The 16,288-nt window shown below is 38.4% G+C and overlaps 2 gene segments (V, D, J or C); one reads left to right on the top strand and one right to left on the bottom strand.

Annotated features, from left to right (window-relative positions):
* Nucleotides 1–12,862: 12,862 nt before the first annotated feature.
* The window catches only part of LOC128516013 (Ig kappa chain V-V region MOPC 21-like), a 226,157-nt gene continuing 222,731 nt past the window's right edge, over nt 12,863–16,288 (bottom strand). Inside the window, 2 exon segments of the V gene segment in view lie at nt 12,863–13,338; nt 14,139–14,168. Coding sequence covers nt 13,019–13,338; nt 14,139–14,168 — 350 coding nt within the window.
* Nucleotides 14,261–15,715, top strand: LOC128516035 (immunoglobulin kappa variable 4-1-like). The segment is given in 2 exon segments: nt 14,261–14,457; nt 14,585–15,715. Coding segments are annotated over 2 exon segments (423 nt in total).

The following is a 16,288-nucleotide window of genomic DNA, read 5'->3' as shown; positions in this document are numbered from 1 at the left end:
TCGAGTCTGTCTCTCTGTCCATCAGCCTGTTTATTAAACTGATTCTTAACATTAAAAGATCATTAAATAAACACTAAACATTGGATTTTTTCTTTCTGTTTTTAATTCGTATTAAACAGTCATTATTATTATTATTATTATAGCAATAAAGAAGCTAGATGATCTTGACATTTTTACCATTTTTTTTTTTATTCTATTGTTTAACGCATATATTCAGCCGGAAATTGGAACGCCCACAAAATGTTAAACAGATACATAAATAGAATAAATAGATGTATTTATTTTAATTATCAGTGATCTTTAACCTGTTTCGCGGGTTTCTTTGCGGGAATCAAGAATGAAACCCTTCTGTAATTTTCCCAATAATAATGATAATAATAATAATAAAATAATAAAGAGAAATACACAGTTCACACAGTTTGGGTGTTTGACTTTTGTATTAATAAGATGAAGGGAAATGTAAAAAAAAAAAATCATAATCTTTAAAAGTTTCTTCTTTCTTAGTCTGTAATATTTTTTTTTCCTTCTAAAATTCTAAACTAAGAACACCACCTCACAAAAACCTCAAATTACCACTGGAAGTAACCATTGTAACCTTTACTTATGTATCAAAATCTAATTAAAACATTTTTATTACATAAATGAATTACACTAATTACCCCACAGTTGGTCTTTATACTGGAATAATGAATTTTTTCATTTTTGATTCAGTCATGAACCAACAGTGTAGAAGGTGAACAGAAATGACCTCATCATGCTAATCACAATAACTAGCATCAATTTCTTATTAGCAGCTCCTGTTTTTAATTAAATAATGATCTTGAAATTGTTTTCCACTCATGTTCTGTTCACTGTTAAACATCACAGGATGTGTCACGCTCGACGTATCAATGTAGTAGTTAATTAAATACTTGCCTAAATATCTGGTATCCAAGTCTGCAGAAAAGCCCTTCAACATAGAGCTCCTTCAGACAAATGAAAATGTCTGCAATTAAATAAAGATAAGTCATTTCACCACGCATTTGTTTTTAAACATTTGTTGTGGTTTTATATGTAATTCAGGCAACTCTACGATGTGAAAGTTGAAGGATTCAGTTCTGTATCAGTTCAGTATCACGGATCAAAAGTGGAAAAAGATAAGATCAGAGTTTAATGAAGTGAAACTGAAATATATGTCGAAACACCAAAGTATGGGTGAAAAACATCATGTTAAACATCTGGTATAATGACTTTGTCCTGGCGAGGACAGAAACACATGTGAGGAACAGCAGGGACGGAGAACGTTCTTGCTTTTACAACAAAGTCGATACACTCTGAGATGCTAACATTCATTCATGCAAGAATTACACTAATCAATATGTAGTCCTGTGACCATAACCTTGAGTACCATCGACAGTACAGGTGACCTTAGCAGACTGACATCTGTCATTTATTATTGAACCTTTTTACATACAGTCAGAAAAATCACAGACAACATTATTTAGATTCAGTGTGTGTAAGAGTGTGTATCTGCAGATGTTATTGAGAGGATTCGGCTTGTGCAACGTCACACTGCAACGTATCACACTCAGGAGATCTTATCTTCACTGTTAAGCCTAACCTCCATCCAAACAACCTGATATTTACAAGAACATTTTTTAAAAATTAAGTCAATTTTTACAATAAATAATTCTGGTGTAAAGGCAGCTGACTGACATGGCAGTGTTGGATGTGGTGCCACTGTGATCTGGGGTATAAAAAAAAAGAAAAAAAGAAAGAAAAGCAATTTAAACTAAGCCTGACTAATGAAACTTTATAGTTATTATTATTGACAGTTAGATATCTTAGTAATTAAATAAACTTCTGTAACTCAAGGTTATGGTCACAGGACTACACATGTACACAGCCTTAGCATTAAAGCCATTAACGTTGAAAAGACCTAGGTTTTGGGTTCCCCTTGCTTCTTCGGGGCGTGACTCCACAAGACCCCTGGGGCTGCTGTGTTGTGTGGCACCAAGTCATTGGCAGCAGATCCTTTGGGTGCTGTGGATTGAGGAATGGGGCCTCTGTGGATTGGACTTGGTTTTGGTGGTTAATCGAATTGGTATCTTGGTAGCCTGAAGGCCAGACCAGTGGTTTGACCAGTGACTTTCTATCATGACCAGCTCTTAATGTTTTGTGGTGAAATTGACTTTTCTGTGGGATTGGACTGGCCTTTTGTCCCCATCGGCATGGGTAAGCCTCAGGCACTCTTGATTAAGTCGCCAGTTTACTGGTGTCCCGTCGGGGATCAGTGTTATTGTGTTGTATTGCTGATTGATGTATAAGTAATGGTTTGTATGAATCAACAGAGCCTGAACCAGAGTGTGAAACTCCACATCCAGTAAGACACTTTGTGATTAAGGTCAGTCCATTATTGTTGCATACTCTATAGGTCCAGGATGATGTTTATACAGGCGGGCTTCCACATCCTGCATAGCACACTATAGCACTCCTGAATTCTCCTGCTGATGATATTGTGTGGATTGTAGTCACTGCGTGAGTGTCACCCTGCACACAGCCAAGAAAAGTGCACACTGCTGGGCTTTTTTTTTATTTTTTATAACCAAGCAGTTGTCCTTTATTTCCATTTCTTTTTTTTTTAACGGCTCCTCCGAAGTGCGAAGGCCGTAACAGTTACGTCTCTCTCTCTCTCTCTCTCTCTCTCTCTCTCGGCTGCACAGTGGCATGTAAAACTGTAATAACTGATAGTTTTTTATTGATATGACACGTCCACGTAACACGAGCGCGACAGATCCGGTGTGATTGCGAAAGAGGAAGCGGACCATGGAGTGGTTGTAGCTCTGCTCTCTTTCACTGTTTTTCATCTCGCCATATAAAACACTCTGGATTGATTATGATTTAATTCCATGGTTTGTATGATAGTCAGCAATTTAGCAATTAATACAAACCCACACACACACACACACAAACACACACACACACATTGCCTTTCTGTCTGTATCTTTGTATCTCCTACATATATGTGTACAGATAAAATAATTTATCAAAATCCTGACCTCTGTGTGTGTGTGTGTGTGTGTGTCTGGCTTACTAAGGTGTGAGTAACAGCTGCCCCCATACGACCCTGACAACACCCCCCCACCAACCCCAACCCCCTTTCCCCAGGTTCCTGGTTCCTGCACTTAACACTGAATTGATTTCAGACACTCCACATGATCCTCGAAGGGGACATGATTTCCCCTGCAGACTCTCTCACACACCCCCCCCACACACACACACTCAGTTGAACACTGGCCAAGTTATTTGGAGGTGGTGCCCCCATGTGGTCCCTAGGGAGAACCACAGACATCCCAGAGCACTAAAGAAAAACATGACCCGTGATGTGTGTGTAACATGAAATCGTCAGGCCATTAAAAAAAAATAAAAAGTTAAAATCAATGCAGTGGCACTTTGAGGGATACAACAGATTTGGGAACATCCCCGTAGAGCTGACCCCCGTCTGTCTGTCTGTCTGTCTGTCTTTCCCTCTCCCTCTGTCATCTATCAATTCAGGTCAGATTGAATTTTTCTCTGGCATGAAAACATGGTTTCATAGACAATGTTCAACTCTGTTGTTAGAGACCCTTTAAGGCATAGCAGGTCCAGGGTCTCTTATCGACCCTCTTCAGTAAGGGACCCTACGTTGTGTTATAGACCTTATTCACTAAGGGGCAGCATGTCCAGTCTCTTCTTTAGTGCCTGAACTGCCACCTCTCCATCTTTTTTTCTCCATCTATCTTTTACTTCCCAACCAAACATTAGAAATGAGGGAAACATGCTTTCTCCATCCTCCAAGGGAAGTCCCTCAATCTCATGGGAACCAGAGACGACAGGTTCAATAGTCATCATCCTGCGTAACATCTACTGAAGCATCTGCTGAGAAAGGCAAACTCACACACACACACACAATCACCTGTATTTAACCCCTCCAACACACACATTAGCATCCAGCTAACGTTAATCAATCGTGAAAACCACGTCATCATCTGGTACATTTTTTTTTTGTAAGCGTAAAAGGAATATAAATGATTGATTGTGATCTCCTTGGTGTTTAACACTCTTCAGACTGTTCTCCTCTGAATATAAATGAAACGTTGGATAACAAGTGTGGTATTAAAATAAATTTTCACTTTCATTTTGGCAGAGAAAAAACTGCCAGGAAAACTTAAACAATATGGCATTTATCGTGTTTAAAAAGCCGTGTTAGCTCGGTGCTCAGCGTTCATGCACGCTGACTCTAATACAGAAACGCACACACACACCACACACACACACACACACACACACACACACACACTTGGCTTTATTCATCAAGCTGTGAATCCTGTGCTCTGTTCCATTGTTTTCACACCGCGTCAGGATGCCATTTTCACCACATACAGAATTTGAAAAAACAAACCTACAGAATTAAACATTTTCTAGAAGACATTTCCAGTGATGGAGCGGGTCCAGGCATTGTCAGGATAATGGAAGATAATGAAATTCTGTCTTTTGTTGGCATGTTGGATTTTATGTACAACTCAGAGCTTATTTGCGATGGCAAAAATAATCATTACAGTAAAATTATATTACAAATAGTTTTTAAAATATAAAAAAATATAATTACACAAACGCTTGCCTTTAGTTTAAGTAGTATAAAGATCATTTGGTTTATATATATATTTAAAAAAATATATTATTTAAATTATTAATATTAAAATAAATAATTAATTTTCCCCCTTTGCCACAGTCTGACCACTATTAATTAATTAATTAATTAATTTATTATAGATTGGAAATTGTGTCTGCCCCAAAAAAACACGCTTGTTTTAAAACACCTCAGCTGTTCGGAATTATATTAGAACTAAATTAACACAATTAATAAACAATACAAATAAAATGTAAAATACTCTAACTTATATCAAATAAAATAAATATGTTATTAATAATAAAATGTTATTGTAATGTACATTAGCACGCCTGCTTATGAGATTTTATATAATTGATGTATTTGAGTCAGAAGGTGTTGATTGATTCTCTTTGACAGCAGCTCTGACAATAATGCAGGTTTATATTAACGCACTCGCTCTGGTACGTTATGGTTTCCATAGCAACAGCTAATTCACGGTGGATGCTCTGCTAATAATACGTTTAAAACATCTATAATTGATGCTGTGGTGAAATCAGGAGATTTTCATATATAAAACGTGTAAGGAGTCTCCAGTTTCAGCTGTAGGTTCTCAGAAAAACATACGTGGCTGGAGATCACGCGAGCGCCAAAAGTCATCAGTCGACTGACTTAATGGAAAATTCCTTTGTCTTCACATCTTATTGGATTCTGCACCTGAAGCATTTGAGTCATCTACTGATCTATCTCTCTCTCTCTCTCTCTCTCTCTCTGTGTGTGTGTGTGTGTGTGATAATAAGCTCTGAACAGGAATTGGCATCGGGGCACAATTAAGAGGTGCGATCAGCTCCCTCCTGCCTGATCAGTGCTGTTTCCTTACTCGGGTGTGACTTGCCTTTTGGGGAAATGAACTATTTAAAGACAGAAAAGCCTCAGTTATGAGAAATCTGGAGTCATGATCTGACAGGGCAGGGCCAGGAAGTGAAAGACCTGAAGCAAGACAGAAAACGTGTGAGAAACCTGGGAAGATGTCGTACCTCTATTCCTCAAGCCTTGTGCTGAGGGGGTGATGTGTTCAATCCCATCATAATAAATTAGATAATCATTTTAGGAGTGTTTTTATGTGTGCTTTGTGGTGGGAGGGGTTTGTAGGTGGCTTGGGTCGTGTTCCCAGCAGGCAAAGAGCTCAAGCCTCCAAACTCCCCAGATCCCGGTCCGAACGAGTCTCATGGGATGCACTGGACGAAGAAGTCCGATCCACGGAGGTCCCGTCCCACAAGCCAAAGCACTCAAAGAATCTGCAGCAACGTCCTGGTGCCAGACACCACACTGCCCCCGGAGACCCTGGAGAGCTGCCCTGATGGCACAAGGCGAACCTACAGAATACTGAGCTTAATTTGTATTTATCTGTTTGTATTTAGTTTGGTTTAATCACTAGGATAAAAAATAGGAGTGTCACTTTTGATAACTTTTAAGTGTATGTACCCGGGCCAACCCCATTGTAATACGATTTCTTTAGGTTGCCTTCATTTTCTTTAAGCAACTTTTAAGCCAAAATAAAACAAAGGGTGTGAAGGTAACAGCTTTATAAGACACAGATAAACAATGTAACCACAAGGTGGCGCTGCTGTGCCAACATTACTGCCTTACTTCACTTTTTTTTAACAGCAAGGCTCAAGGTCTTTTTTTTTAATACACCAAAGTAATCTGAGTTTGTGAATAAATAAAAATGTGAGATGATTGATTAGACTTGATATAACCCAGATCTGTCAAACACCCTAGGGTGGAAGAGTTCCAACTTGTTGGGTGAGCAAATTGGCAAAAAAAAAAGAGTAAAGCTTAAAGTAAACTGAAATAAATAAGTTATAACATTTAGATGTGTGTACCGTAGATTCACTAACATTAGCACACTCTTCCATTTTATTTTTAATTTTCTATGTTTTTCAGTCTATCTATCTATCTATCTATCTATCTATCTATCTATCTATCTATCTATCTATTGACACATCTTTTCTTCTACAATGCTGCCATCTTGTGGACTTACAAAAGTTACATTGTTTGCTCATAATTAAAGCTTTCCTATGATAATAATAATAATAATAATAATAATAATAATAATTACAAATCTAAGTATTCTAACTCATCTAGCATTAATTATTCCTCATTGTGGGAATGTTGTCCAGTCATACAATCATTAGGCATATTTTTTTTTAAATATATTTGATAATTAAAAGTTTAACACATTCATGTACACTTAATTAATTATAAAACAATTATTAAATAATAATAATAAAATACCAAAGGGGAAAAAAACTATTTTAAGTTTAAAATGAATAAAACTACTAACCTTTCTATATAAAATATTACATGTTTATGTAATATTTACATTTATTTATTAGTTAAACTAATAAAAATGTAAGACTGTTGTAATTTACCTTGAAATCATATTATTTTAATCCATATTACAAATATTACATACTTAATATAGTACTTTTTCATGTCTGTCATGTAATTTAGAATGATATTATAATCCCAAATCACATGACACCTGCGGCACTGTTTTGTGATGGTTTATTGAATATGAGATATTTTAGAGAAGCCTTTGATTTATAGGTTATACGGGACTCAAAAATTTATCAGTAACAAAGTAACAGTAATTTAAAAAGTAAATAAAAATAATTGGCCTCTCAGTCATTAATAAATAGATGATAAAATATACCCGATGTTTATATCAAGGATGACCTGATGAGCTTCTGTGTGTGCTTACTGGGGACAGTTTCACTTGATTACCATGAAGATTGTCTTGGACTCGGCTAGTGCAATTAATTAATTACTTAATTAATTATAATCTGTTCCACTTTGATAAAAATCGTAATGTAGGTCATTTTAAAAGTTCTGAAATGTTACAATGGGTCAGAATTTACCTGAAACTGTTTAAGGACATACACACTGTAAAAAAAACAAACAAACAAAAAAAAACATTAAAACATTAAACCTCAACATTAAAAAGTTTAGTAACAAATTGCACAGCTTTTTAAAGTTTACTCAACTTGCTGGCCAAACTAAATATTTTACATTGCTGTTTAGTTGACACATTATATGTACAAAGTTCAAAATCTTAAGTTGACTTAACTTGTAATTCCAATATTTAATTCTGCTAAAGTAATATGGGTTGTGGCCTCAATTAATTCTATTTCTCTAGACTTTTTATTTACTCAATAAGATAAGTTGTCTCCCATTTTAACCCACTGATGTAGTTGGTTCAAATGATTGTTTATATAGAAAAACTAATTGGCCTAAAAATACCCCGACAATTAAAACACACAAACATTATTAAAAAACTTTTTTCTTCCCAAACTAGTCAAAGTTAAAACGGTGATCTGCATAAAACAGGAGAATACAGGTTCTATTTTTATTTAAAGGTCAGTAAAATACCTGGGGACCATCTGATGCTTATCAGTATCTACTGATTCTTTTATATTATAGTACCATAACCATCTTAAAAACTAGCAAAGATAAACAGCTTATTTTAACCAATGTGTCAGACACACAAAAAAGAGTCTATGGCAACAAGAGTTTGTTTCTCAACATGTGTATCTGAGTGGAGCATGTCTCTTCAAGGCCAATAAAAACCGCTTGAATGGGTTCATAGGTGTACGTCCAGTCCAGTCCAGTCCAGTCCATTGTTGTCTATTTGCATATGACTGATCACCATTCATTTTTCGATGCTGTCTCTCCGTGGATATATTGTGACTGGATTACTCACCTTTGGGACAGTGTCACAGGACATTGTTATCTCTTTTCATCTGGATTAATCCGTAAAGCCGGTGAGGCTGATGCAACAATCCCACACGCACACATTCACACATTATACAGGACCTGGGACTATATATACATTTACTTTTAAATGCATGAAAACATTTTGTACATACAAGTGAACATTAGATCGCAAGCATAATTCGTTCCTGAAGTGTGCTTGTATGTCAAAACACTCGTATATCAAAGAGAATTTCCCCCATAAGAAATAATGGAAACTCAGATGATTCATTTCACAACCCAAAAATAAAAATAGTTAATAAAAAAATTAAGTAAAAATGAAACAAATTAACCTGTACTTTACCCCTGAAAAGAATCGTGGCTGTAGTAATTGAGACCAGAGAGAGGAGAGGAGGAAGGGGTGGGGAGGGGGCTTTCACACACACCTGCGTACACACACACACCAGTTTACCAATAAAGTCTCTCACTTAACCAAGCGTGCACGCACAAAGACACATGGACACACACACACTAGATTGCAGACGGGGGGTGGTGGCTCCTGTGCACAATAAACAAAACAGACAGTTTTGACAGTTTTCAATTATTCCACTAACAGTACATTAAACAGGGAAACCAATTTCAGCAGGCCATGGATGCTAGCTTAGGGGGTTCGGAGGGTTACTTCTAAGAGGCACTAGTGAGAGCAGTTACCGACTGTTTTCCGAGAAGAGATGCTTAATGGGAAAGTCAAATAAAAAAAAGATCAGTCTCACTAGCATTTCCACTCTTTCCAGAAGCTTGTACCCCTGCATTTCACTGAATTCTTCACTGCATTGCTCAAAGACTCCAGTCGCACCCACAGGAAATGCGTCACACAAACCACTCAGTGTAACTTATGATGTTCCACACCCAGTTGCAGTACATTCACCCATAGTTTGCTTATCCCCTCAGTTGTGGTGGCTACTTCCCCTTTCTGTACTCGCCTACCATCCGCCTAGAACCCCAATCATTTGTGAACTCTTCTGAGACAGCAGACATGCTCAACACCATCGAGCAGTGTGAGGATTACCTTGAGATCAAGTCACTCCCCAGTGTGGAGATCATAAGAACACTGCGCACAGTACCGCGAGGACCTGCTCTGAGCTAGTGAATAGCAAAAAACAGGACAATGTATTTTAAAGTCCACAAAAGTATTTTAAAGTCCACCAAGGCTTAGTTTTAGATAAGGTCCTGAAGAGTTCATCACAGGCCATCACAGTCGTCTAACCTGAATCCAATAGAATAATAATACTAATAAAAACAGTTGCAGCACACAAACCCAAGAATCTTACTGAACAAAAGGTCAGTGTCCATGGAATAGGCCAAGATCCCTTAGAAACACTGCCAGAAGCTAGTGTCTGGTGATACATTACACTTGCAGCAGGTCAGAATAGCTAAAGGGGCTCGACAGTAGGGACTAAAGATGTTATTCATCAAGGGGTTGAATAATTTGATATTGTAGTAGTGTATTACTTGTGCTAAGCGGTCTTATTTCACAACAAACAGCTGCAAGTTATTAATTTTGGCAAAAATAAAACAACACAATTTGAAATGAGGCTTAAATAGTGTATAGTAGAATAATTGAATATTTATACCATTAAGGGAACTGAAGCACAAATGCACACAGATGTTTAATGGCAGCTTTAACTCATAAAACTGAAAGATCAGTGTAGAGGAAGTGAGATTGAGATGAAGACGGCTGAGTGATCCTCTTTCTCCCAGAATAGAGCAGCACTTTCACCAGATGTTCAACTTTCTTCAGCCAAACTCACTGAAGCACAACACACAGCACTGAATCTACAGCTAAACAAATCACATATCTGGCAAAAAGCCTGAGAAATCAGTTGACAGCTCAGTCATGAGATTTACTTAATTTTTTTAAATATAATTTTTATTTAACTACAACTATGTCTTATTCTAAAAAAAATAATTATTGCAGAAGAATACATTCATTAACCAAACAAACAATTGGTGATTTATGCCTAAATTATATGCACTTCTCTGCTCCCTGCACTGGCTTCCTGTAGCTGCCCGCATCAAATTCAAAGCCCTGATGCTTGCCTACTAAGCTAAAACTGGCCCAGCACCCACCTACCTCTCTGGTCTAATAACACCACGCATTGCACCACGTTACCTCCGATCCTCCAGCACTGCTCGCCTTGTTCCACCATCTCTCAGGGATCGAGGATGACATTCATCCAGACTCTTTTCTGTTCTGGTACCTAGGTGGTGGAACGAACGTATAGCAGCGTCTTTGACAATCCTTAAACGGCAACTCAAGACATATCTGTTCCTTCAATACTTGGACTAATCCCCCTATTTCATTCACATTTTTTGCATAGAATTATCATCATTTCCTTAAATTTGGCATCACTAAGATTGCATCTCTCAGGCCTAAATATCTTACCAGCAATACTAAAAACGCATTCTACATGAGCAGATAAAGCAGGCACAGCAAGATATTGGCATGCAATTTGAGCCAAAAAGGGGAAACGACTCTGGTTGTCCTTCCAGTAGAGGAGAGGATCTGACTCCTCATTGTGACATGGTAGGCTTAGGTAACTTGGTACCTCCTCTGATGCTGGTAACTGTGTAGATGTAGAGGGAACTTGGGTGTCAATAAATGCAAAAAGTTTGATTTTTCTTTTCATTTTTTTACTTGATTAGCTTCATTTTATTGATTGTAAACTGAACAGGGGCTTGCTCCAAACGGAAAGGACTTCCAGTGCATATCATAAGCACTCTCCCAAACTCCTATTTCATTGAGCCCCTCTAAAGTCCTGCGTTAGGGCTCTTATGAACAATATTACGTCTCCTGATCTATTGAGCAACTGCTGTTACAGGTTGTGGTATGGAGAGCGGCACCACGTAACAGCAGTTGCTCAAGAGTTCAGGAAGGAAACTCCTACAAACTGTTTTGTACCAGAGCCTTCAATAATGAAAGTGGATTACATACTAACTTAATCACGTCTCCTGTTATACTGAACTTCCAGCCTCCTTACACACAGAATGACTGCAGTCCCTCAGCCCCGACGCCCTCGGCTTGATAATCTGATCATTTTTATTTATACATATTTTCTCACACATTTCATACTAATTTCCCTAATTTTCTTTTGATTCTGTAAAAGTGTTTTGCAACAATGCGCTATATAAATTAAATTGAATTGTATTACTTTTAACATCAACAGTTTATGAGGATTAAATATTTATGTATTATTTGCTCAGATGAAGTGTAACGGACCAATACTGAGTGATTTATTTTCCAAAAAAACACAGCATTCAGTTAAACAGAAGTTTAACAAATGAAACTGAAAGATCAAGTGTTTTGTGATTTGCGTAAATAAAGTAGCACTTTCACCAGATGTTCAACTTCAAACTCACTGAAGCACAACACACAGCACTGAATCTACAGCTAAACACACTCTCTCATCACACTGATAATGACTATTAACTGAAATACCGCCATCATCAAGTTTGCTGACGACACTGTCGTGGTGGGCCTGATTACCAAAAATGATGAGACGGCCTACCTAGAGGAGATTGTAAATCTGGAAAACTGGTGCCAGAGGAACAATCTCCTCCTGAACGTCAGCAAGACAAAGGAGCTGATAGTGGACTTCAGAACAAAGCAGGTGAGGAACCACCAGACCCCTATCATCAACAGGAGCCCAGTGGAGAGAGTGGACAGCTTCAGATACCTCGGATACCTGCACCATAGAGAGCATCCTGACGGGAAATATCACGACCTGGTTCGGGAACAGCACCATGCAGGACAGACGAGCTCTACAGAGGGTGGTGAGATCAGCTGAGCGCATCATCCGCACCGAGCTCCCTGACCTGCACTTGATCTACAGCAAGCGGTGCTGGACCAAGGCCAGGAAGGTCGTGAAGGACCTCAGCCACCCCAACAATGGATTGTTCACTCTGTTGCGGTCTGGGAAGCGATTTCGCTCCCTGAGGGCCAACACAGAGAGACTGAGGAGGAGCTTCTTCCCGCAGGCGATAAGGTCTCTCAACCACAACACAATACAGGACTAATATAATCTCTTTTACATCCAACACTGACTGGGCATTCATGGACACATTTATACAATACATGTTTATATATATCTGCCATTGCACATGACACTTTGCCACTTTAAAACATTTTAATGCCACTTTAAAACATTTTAAAATCTTTATCCGCCCCCATATTCTTATATTTCTATATTTTGTAATATTTTTATTATGCCCTTATTTGTACAGTCTGTTTATTTTACTAGTTAAATTTATTTTCTTTTGTATTTCATTTCTTTTTATTAATATTTATTCCTTATATATAGTTTTTATTTTCTTTTTAAGGTCACCGGCGGTCGTACAAGCATTTCACTGCATATCGTACTGTGTATGACTGTGTATGTGACAAATAAAATTTGAATTTGAATAAAAGAAGACACAATGTCCAAAATCAAGCTTTATTTCAGCAGAGCAAAACTACAGGAAGAGCAACAGGACAGTGAAGAGAGTAAAGACAGAAATGTCAGCATTGTGTAGAATTGAAACTCTATTGTAGATGGATGTGTAAGCAGCTCAGTGTTAAATTCTATCTTGGAGCTGTTAGCCTTCACACTGGCTCTTTCTGAACGTGACCGGATGATTGACGCCGTCATGGGAGACCTTACAGACAAACTCCTCCCCCTTTTCCCAGAGTGCTTTGCTGAGGGTCAGGGTGCTGCTGCGTGTGTAACCGTCCTTCTTCTGTTCTTCCGCGCTGGTCAGAACCCCGTCCTTCACCTCTGAGCCGTCCACCGTCCAGCTCACCAGCGCCCCCTGTGGAGAGTAGGCAGACAGCAGGCAGAGCAGCGAGGCCGATCCCTCAGACAGCTGCAGAGAGGAGGGAGGGAGCAGAGACACGGAGGGCTTCACCGTGGGACCGGCTGGAGACCACAAACACACAATAAACACACATTTACACACACTTACACAACATTTACTCATTACTGCTTATTCACATGACTGCAGTTCAGTAGAACTACTCAGCAGGAGAACATTTACTAGTTACTGCTTATATTGTGGAGCGACTCGGACTTTGATCAGCTTTATTCTGCGAGTGTATTCCAGTCCTCCTAAGTTGTTCTGTTACTTTTACATGTAGTCCTACAGAAAAATAAATCCACTGATGATGTAAATACACTGATATTCCACAGAATCAGGGCTGGAAAATGCAACATCACACCTTCCCTTTGAGTTTCCTGATAACAAGATTTACTCGATTACAAATCACATATCTGGCAAAAAGCCTGAGAAATCAGTTGAGTGATGGAAATAACCCCATCACACCACATCCACCTTTCTACACACTGTTTATCTTTGTTTGGAGATTCAACATCAGTACATCAGTAAAATTATAGAAGGCTAACAGGCACAGGATTAAGTTTTATACCATGTCCTTCACAGCACACAATATGAACTTAAGAAGCTGTGAATGGAAAAGTGCTCTGTTTACTGACCAACACACGGCACACTTATTCAGATATTATAGCAAACAATACTCTACACTCTTTATCCCTAAAGTATAAATCCATAAAAAACAATTAAATATTGATTCTGTATATGGTCTAAATGTTTGGCTTACTGAAGTTCTGCATACAAAATATAAAATAAAAAAGTCTAAGCTTAATTGAATATTTTAATTAATAAACAGAACAATTAGGATAAAAAATAACTTGTGACTTACAGATGATGAGTTTGGTTCCTCCACCAAAAGGGTACCACAGTGATACATTCTAATGAAGCCGTCGTACAAAAACCTCTGTTACACTACAGTGACCACACACACACACACACACACACACACACACACACACACACACAGACGTTTCCATAGAGAGAGGTTCCACTTTGCATTAGCAGCTCATGCTTCAGCGCTCTGCGAGTGTTTATAGCCCTGTGACTTTAACACTTCATGACTGAGAGCTGCTGCTCAGCGACTTCACCCACAGCAACCATGAGTTTGATCAGCGTCTTCATCTGCACACTGGCCCTCTGCGCTCGAGGTAACACAATGTTTTATCTTCTACTGTTCAGCTGACAAATCCATGTGAAGTAGGCCGACTAGATGAACTTCAAACTCAACATCATTATTAATGTAGGGAACCCATTTATTCTTCTGATTTTTTTCAGGATCCAGAGGTCAGGTGACTGTGACTCAGAGTCCTGCAGTGAAATCAGTTTCTCCAGGAGACACAGTAACCATCAGCTGTAAAACCAGTCCTGATGTTTACTATAGTAGTTATTATTATTTGTCCTGGTATCAGCAGAAACCTGGAGAAACTCCTAAACTCCTGATCTATTGGGCTAGCAGTAGAGCATCAGGTATTCCATCTCGTTTCAGTGGCAGTGGATCTGGATCTCATTTCACTCTGACCATCAGTGGAGTCCAGACTGAAGATGCTGGAGATTATTACTGTCAGTGTGTACCTAATGTCAGTAATTGGATGTTCACACAGTGTTAGAGCGTCGTACAAAAACTGTTGTGAGTGTGTCTGCTGCAGCTGGGACCTACTGCACTGAATCTACAGCACTGCAGGTGCTAAAGGGCAATGATGTGTGGTTAGTACTGTGATAATGCGTATTGAAAAGCATCAAAACCTTTATAGAACACATTTGACAATGAATTTCTCAACACTGCAGTATCTGTCCCTGCTCTCGATGTTGGAGAACAGTGTATCACAAATTAACATAAAAACTCCTGCAACTATCCTGCAAAGCCTCTAACTAGAGTTTCTCTGTTTAACTTCCAAAGTACACCACAGACGTCAGGGAATTAACAAGTAGAATACAACTTAATTACCTCCCTAATGTCCAGGAAAAACACAAAAAGTACAAGAATGAAAAACACAAAGAAAAAATCATAATATCAAAACCGGTAAAGAAGGGATATTAGGCCAAAGCCCTTTTGATAATATTTCAAAGGCTATGACAATGAAAAACCATTCTCGAATGGTGAAACATTCTTTGCCATGACCGACTCAAAGAAACATGACCCTTGGCCTTTTTTTTAGCTTCTTTAATTAAATAAATAAATAAATAAAAACAACAACAGGATAATACACAGAAACAGGACTATTTACTGGGAATTAGCATTAGCATAATCACTAGCACTAATCTTGCACTAAGCATTGCCACAAATCAGCTTTACAGGAAATAAAAATGTAAGAAAAAAAGGAGAAACGATGACATTATCATTTTGTCCCTGATGACCAAGAAGGAAGCAACAGTGTAATTTGACCTGTTGCTGTCACAAGCCAACCCCCCCCCCCCCCCCCCCCCAAAAAAAAGAGAAAAATACAGAACAAATAAATAAATAAATAAATAAATAAAAAACATCAAATGCAGTCCATGCCATCTTCATAGTCTTCAGGTATTATATGTACTCTCTCCAAAATCTTGTTGAACAGACTAGTCAGCAACTCTACTGCCACCTCTCCTAAGCACTCTCATACCTCCACGAGTATGTCATCAGGACCGACAGCCTTTCCACTCTTCATCCTCTTCAACGCTCTTCTCACCTCACTCTTACTGATTTTTGCTACTTTCTGCTCCACAACAATCACCTCTTCTACTCTTTGTTCTCTTTCGTTTTCCTCATTCATCAAGTCTTCAAAGTACTCCTTCCATCTTCCCATCACTCTCCTGGCATCTGTCAGTACATTTCCATCTCTATCTTTAATCACTCTAACCTGCTGCACATCCTTCCCATCTCTATCTCTCTGCCTTGCCAACCTGTACAGATCCACCTCTCCCTCCTTACTGTTCTTATCACATATGAACTCTTACAGTTCTTATCACATATGAACATCATAAGAACTCCTGCAACTATCCTGA

Source organism: Clarias gariepinus, chromosome 2 (assembly GCF_024256425.1).
Source record: "Clarias gariepinus isolate MV-2021 ecotype Netherlands chromosome 2, CGAR_prim_01v2, whole genome shotgun sequence".
Taxonomy (NCBI): domain Eukaryota; kingdom Metazoa; phylum Chordata; class Actinopteri; order Siluriformes; family Clariidae; genus Clarias; species Clarias gariepinus.
This window is presented reverse-complemented; position numbering and strand designations above follow the sequence as displayed.